Source organism: Phalaenopsis equestris, unplaced genomic scaffold, assembly GCF_001263595.1.
Source record: "Phalaenopsis equestris unplaced genomic scaffold, ASM126359v1 Scaffold000107, whole genome shotgun sequence".
In the NCBI taxonomy this organism is placed as follows: domain Eukaryota; kingdom Viridiplantae; phylum Streptophyta; class Magnoliopsida; order Asparagales; family Orchidaceae; genus Phalaenopsis; species Phalaenopsis equestris.
The window spans coordinates 3739836-3746529 of NW_018164549.1; the positions used below are offsets into that span (position 1 = coordinate 3739836).

At 39.1% G+C, this 6694-nt stretch overlaps 2 protein-coding genes across 2 annotated transcripts in view; both read left to right on the plus strand.

Moving 5' to 3' along the window:
- Nucleotides 1-3798: 3798 nt before the first annotated feature.
- Nucleotides 3799-6191, plus strand: LOC110020731 (pentatricopeptide repeat-containing protein At5g65560-like). Its single transcript, XM_020718924.1, has one exon. The coding sequence runs from the start codon at nucleotides 4243-4245 to the stop codon at nucleotides 5944-5946; it is 1704 nt and encodes a 567-aa protein (XP_020574583.1). The 5' UTR covers nucleotides 3799-4242; the 3' UTR covers nucleotides 5947-6191.
- LOC110020717 overlaps nucleotides 5947-6694 on the plus strand; it is a 4719-nt gene continuing 3971 nt past the window's right edge. Inside the window, exon 1 of the mRNA XM_020718909.1 lies at nucleotides 5947-6015. The gene's annotated coding sequence lies outside the window, so the exon portion shown is untranslated. The remainder of the gene's footprint in view (nucleotides 6016-6694) is intronic.

Below are 6694 nucleotides of genomic sequence, written 5' to 3' on the forward strand. Positions count from 1 at the left end.
GTTTGCTTACAACGTAGCCATCTAGAGTTTACTGCATGATGTCTCATTTGATAGTTATAATTTCATTAGGATGGATCGGGTGAATCATAAGCTTCTATACAGGCATCAAAAAAGGGCATTCACATTAGATTAACCAATTTGACTTATAGAATTTATAGCAGAAATTGCAAAATTTTAGGTCTCTAGGAATATTTTTCTTTGCAAATTCAACACGGTTAATGTGGGCAGAAAGAAGAAAAGCCAATTGAAAAGGAAGAAGAATTTAACCTAGGTCTCACGCAATAAATAAATAACACCGTTGGCGTCACCTGCTTCGATGCTTCGGCGGATCTGACGGATGATAAGGCGATACTGGTAGGATGAAGAAGAGGAAGGAGAGGAGGGTGAAGACAGTCGGTTGAGCGAGAGGTGAGGGGGGGGGGGGGGGGGGGGGGGGTTCGTTCCTCGATCGACCGAGGGTAAGAGAGATTGAGCGAGGGAGGAGACAGGGCGACGTCAGGAATAATCCTTCGAACTCGAATCCAAGACACGGGCCTAGGGGTCGATTCTGCGGCCCCATCTTAGGGTCTGTTTGCAGAGTAGCAGTTTTACAGCTCATGCAGCTGCGCTGCCTCAATAAGCTGTTGCGAGGAAGCTGGCTGGCTGTTTGTTGCAACAGTGTCAAAATAGCTGTGGGACAGCTGTTTCTGAAAAAATAATCATTTTGTCCATGTTTAGTTAAACTATTTTGAACAGAACAATGACAGCGATACATCAGAAGCATAAATTTACTTTACAAGCTAAATATGTAAAATATGAACGAGCATTTGATATATTTCAAAATTGTACTTTTATTACTAATAATATAGGAGCATCTACATCCATTCCATAAAGAACAAGTATGATTAAATAAAGAAAAACACACAGTTAATTGTCAAAAACAGTGAGTAATGTTCCTTCTGAACCATCAAATTTTTAGTGAGCATACCAATCAGGAATGGGTAATCAAATAGGCAAATCTACAGAATGGATGCACCAATGGGAGAAAGGATCATTAGCCTATGCAGACTCAAACTTGAGGTAGTTCCATTCCATTTTAAGATAGATTTTTACTTTTCAAGGTTCATTTCTTTGTTATTTTGAAGAGAAGATCAAGGCCCGGTATTTTTATCAACTTCAAACCGTTGAGATTGAAAGCCGTGAATAATGATCCTCACATAGCACTTATTTAAGGGAAAACTTTTGAATTGAAAGCCATGAATAAAATGCCACAACAATAAATTCTCACAAAGCACATTCTGGTATAAAAACGATAGAAAATCAGTGAAGAGAAGAAAAAGGAGTTCGAGGGGAAATGAGCTAAAGGAGAACAACATGAAGAGCGTAAAGAGGGCTTACGATGTCGTTCTTGGCATTGAGAAGAGCAGGATTTTCCTCCAGCTATATCTGGAGGCCAGAGAGATCACCAAACTGCGCACAGCCATGGATGTTGTTAGGTTCCAATGTCCTCATCCTCCTCCCAGACATCCTCTTCTCCCCCACAGCCATCGCCCTCTCTTCTCCACGTTTTTTTCTTCCTCTTCGCTTCTCTGCTACTGTGGTGCTTGCTTCCTCTTGCTTTGAAAACCAAAGATATCGGAGAAAGGGGAGAGAAAAATTTTCTGTCGCGGAGCAGAGGGGAGGAGAGGGGAGTTCGCGGGATTTACTCGACTCGAGGAAGGGGGCACCGGAGTAAAAAGCCGATCGATGAAGCTGGACCGTAGGGAGCTTCCCGCGTTCGCACCAAATCGCGGGAAGCCGTGGCGTCACCGCCGCCCCAAAGAGGGGAAAGTAGCGGCACAGTGCCGCGCCGCTGGTCCCCCGCGGCCCCAAACATACCTTAATCTAAAATCAGGTTTCCCAATAAGCTTGTCAGACACACAAATCAAATGGCACCATGAAGTTTTCAAAATGCTCCCGCAGCAAATAAGCTGCCCCAAAAGCATCATATATGAATGCCAATAGATTAGAAAACACATAAATCAATTAGAAGCATGGAAACAACAACAAATAAAATATGTTAGGAAAACCACAAAATCAATTACTACTCCCTACATCACAAAGACCTGAAGAGAAATCTAATCTCTCATATCTAAATTAGGCAACTCCATAAATCCATGCAAATAGAAAAAGTAAGTAACATTACAGTGCAAAACACTTATAAATGAAGTTCTCATCTTCAATACAATGACCAAACTCTCGTTTCATACAATGCTCTCAAATGAAAACTAAAGAAAAAGAAGAAAGAGAAGGGGATACAAAGATCTCTCCAAAAATCCCTCAAATTTAAACCTCCAATTGTCTCTAATGGTTCAACCCTCCTCCAAGTAGACATAAGATCAATTTTTATAGCAAAGATCTTAGATTTAACAAGAAAAATCATTGCAAAAACATTTCTCGCTTCATCGGCGTGGTCACACCCAAACTTGGTGTGGTCATACCCGTGTTTTGGTTCAGGCGGTGTGGTCACACACTATTCAAGCATGGTCATGCCATACATTTGATCGAGAGGTGTGGTAAAACTGGGTTTGGCGTGGTCACACTGCTACATTCGATACCGCAGCATGATCACACTCATATTAGGCGTGGTAACTCTAGTTCCAAAAAAATTTTCATTGGTTTTTCATCCTGAAATGCATGGCCAGTCTTCTGTAACCAGCACATTACCAACAACAACCTTTCAGAAGCATAAGTCCATGATAATTAGGGCGAAAGAGCAATTAGAATGAGGAATAAAAAATAGGTAAAATCACATAAAATTAACTCATGTCAACTGTGCTCTTCCTTTCCTTTTGAATTTTCTTTTCACTTAGTGCCTTGCATATTTTTTTCTTCTTTCAAAACCTAAATGATATTTAGTTTCATTAAGAATTATTATATTCGGTTAAACATTTTTTTTAATGATTTTGAATGTCTAATCTGTTTCAATTTCTAATCCTTATAGTCTTCTAAACACAAATTCCAGAACATTAAAATTCATTTTAAAGGAAAGTTAAATTAATTTGTTCGAGACAGAAAATCAAAGGCTTTATTATCCTCGGTTAATTACTTCTTCTAATCATACCATTCTAATTGTTATGAAGCTTTTTAGGGTTCAAATAGAAGTTATTACAATGAAGGATGCAGGTATTAAAATTTCAATTCTAACACTCCTTTAATGGATATTTACATTTCTAATGAATGTTTTATCTAGTATAGTCAAATCATCGGGCTTCCCATCAAAAGTCATTATTTCTAAAGTACACGCAATAACTTAAATATATGAATTACTCTTAGACAAATTTACATTTCTAACGTAATTGAATTTTAATTGAGCCCAACATCTATAATGGTCTTTCGAAAATTCTAACGACTCATTCTATAAAAAAAAATTTACAGTATTCTAGATACATATTTAAAATGAGTGTTTAGAAAAATATAGAATATGTAATTTATGATTTATGTATAGGAATAATCTACAGAGTCAATAGTAGTCATACGATTGAAATGTGTTGGCATAATCATAATGAATGTGTCACTAGTATAAATAGGTGTTACGTGTTTGAGTTTGCATCAAGAAAAAAAAATAGAGAGAAATAATGTGATTTTTTTTCAAGTTATGTTCCTCTTCTTTCTCAACATTCATCCTATCATAATGTCGTCTTACTTCTAACAAAGCCCCTTTAATGTGATCAGAATGTAATTATTAAAATTTAGATGGTTAAAATGTAAATATATACGTTTTCGACGTTAGACATGTAAAAATCCTTAGATGATAATATTTTGGCTGGGAATGGACTTCCGGGATATGACAGCATTTAATGTCAAATTTCAGGATGCATGTCTGAAATTAACAGGCGACCCGATCGAAAGACGAAGGTGCATTGCCAACTCCGTTTTGATTCCCTCCCAAATGGCGAGCTGCCGGTGAACTGATTGCCGGCGAGCTGCCGGTCCTCGCTCTCCTCATCCCTGGGTTTCAAGCTGCGCGTAGCACTTAACCCCCTGGCTGGTGACTCTGCATCTCCTCCATGAAACCACTCGCACACCAACTCAATCTTGGCTCTTTCGTAATGGAAAAGTACGTCTCCATCTTTCAGATTGCAAAGAAAGAATGGCGGGCATCGGGCCCCGTCGTCACTCGCAACATCGCCCTCGATTCTCCGTTGCAGGTGAATAGACGGCTGGGCGCCCGTAAGGTGTTCGACAAAATGCTTGCTGTCATCTCACTCACTGATTTAATGGATGGCACCGGCTCCGCACTTTTGGTCACTTGATGATATGAGGTTCAAGAATCCAAGAGTTTGCGTCCGTTCTTGTCAGTTGCGGATACCCTGGGAATCGACCGGAAAGCCGTATCGTCGTCCGGAGCTCCGGGAGAGCGCTGGGAAACTACTCCTTCGGTTTTCTAAGATTGTGAAACAGTTCTCTAAGCAGCACTCTGTTCCTGCTCCAGTCATTGACGACAGGCCTCGCCATCCCCACAGGTTCGAGTATAGCAAGCTCATGAAGGAATTTAAACGGGCAGGCCAGGTTGATCAAGTCCTCAGGCTTCTGCAAGAGATGAAAGATTTCAACTTGAGGCCAGACATGGTCTGCTACACCATCATTATGGACAGTTTGGTGATGGCTAATCGTCCCGAGCAGGCTTTGGCTATTTTTGAAGAGATGATCTCCACTGGCTTAGCTCCTGACACTGCTTGCTGCACTGTGCTCGTAAAGCTATATTCTTTCTATTTAAAACAATTTGATTCTGCTCATGAAGTCATCTTGTGGATGAAGAAATTTGGTTGTAGTCCGGATACTTTAACGTACACGACATTAATCACAGGTCTTTGCTGGGACTACAGAGTGGAGGAGGCATTCAGAGTGTTGGATTCCATGGCAGATGATGAATGCCAGCCGAATGTGTATACTTACACGCCAATTGTTTATGCTTTCTGCTGCATGGGAAAGCTTAATGATGCCAGGAATTTGGTGAAGGCTATGATAAGCAAAGGTTGTTTTCCTAACAGTGCAACTTATAACATATTGATCAAAGCTTTTTGCAAGATTGGAGCTTTTGATGAAGTTGACGAGCTATTAGAAGAAAGTAAGCATAATGGTTGGAAGCCAGATGAGATAACATATTGCACCTACATGAATGGTCTCTGCAAGTGGGGCGAGATGGATCGTACATTCCAATTATTAGAAATTATGCTTGATAATGGGTTAGTTCCTAATGCATTTACTGTGAATATTCTCCTTGATTGTCTTTGCAGTGGTTCCATGGCTTGGGAAGCCAAACTCTTGTTGGAGCGGAGCGCTGAATTGGAATGGGATGCCGATGTCATCAATTATAATACTGTGATGAGCCGACTTTGTGATGATGGCAGATTCATGGCTGTTCTGAAGCTTTTCACCGATATGCTAAAGAAGGGTATAAGCACAAATGCCTGGACTTTGAGCATTGTGATCCATAGTCTCTGCAAAGCCGGAAAGCTTCGTGAGGCACAACATGTATTAGATATAGAAGATGTAGCTACTAATGAGGCCGCGTATTGCACTCTAATTCAGTACTTTTATGTAGCAGGAAAGGTTCATGAAGTTTCACTGCTTTTTTCAAAGATGGTGAAGGGTAACATTTTCCCAAATTCTTCCACATACAGTATTTTGATTGATTGTTTCTGTCAACAAGGAAACTATTGGCAAGCTATCTATTGTTTCCTCAGATCTTTTGAACAGGGATCATCGCAGGGTCTTGTTGCCAGATTAATTTATTGGTTGGTTTCTGCCGGGAGAGTTAGACTTGTACTGTACTTGATTGAACAAATATTGGAACAGGGTGTTGTTATGGAGTCATACATTTATAATTCTTTTATCAAGGTGTGTTGTAAGATGGGTTATTGTCAAAGTAAAGAAGTTTACAACATCTGTTGCATTTTGGATAGAATGCTGAGTTTTAGATAACTTCAATGGAGGCCGATGTTTTTAAGTGCGGTTTCGATATCATTGAAGATGAAGAACTTGATGGGAATGGTAATTTTCTTTAGCAATCCTATTCTACTTTTAGCATCATGTTATGAATTGATTTTGCATCAAATATGAGCTGTTTTTGCTGTAAAAATTAGCATGGACTAGAAAAGCATTTAGTTTTTGCCCAATATCATCTGAATTTCCAGAATTTAAATGCTCTTTTTAGTTTGATAGCTTTAGTAAGATGAGCCCTTTATTTTATGGAGAATATGCATAATTAGATTTATGTTTGAATGCTCTTTGATACTTTTTTTCCATTTCTGCTTTGGCAAGGTGCTCTCCTTCTTCATATTTTATGTTATACCTCATGTTTTTTATACATTAACTCGCAGTCATGTTATGGGACAAGATTTTGGAATGCCAAAATAAATGGAAATTATGAAATGCTATCTTAATTAAAAAGCAAACCTTACATGTTACTAAATGTGTTAAATGTTGTAGCTAGGGATTCACTACTGGAGAAATGTTTAATGTTGCTATTATTAATAGCTTACTGGTTGTTTCTTGGCATTTTTAGTTTGGTTACATGTATTCTTAAATTTTCTTAGCCAACCTTGTATTTATTTGATGGAGTTCCAGCTTCTTGCTTGTGAGACACCATGCATGTTTAACCGCTTCTATGCTACCAGAATAAAGAACTATCTTGAGCATTCATTTCCTAAAATTGAATCCTCCCCCCCCC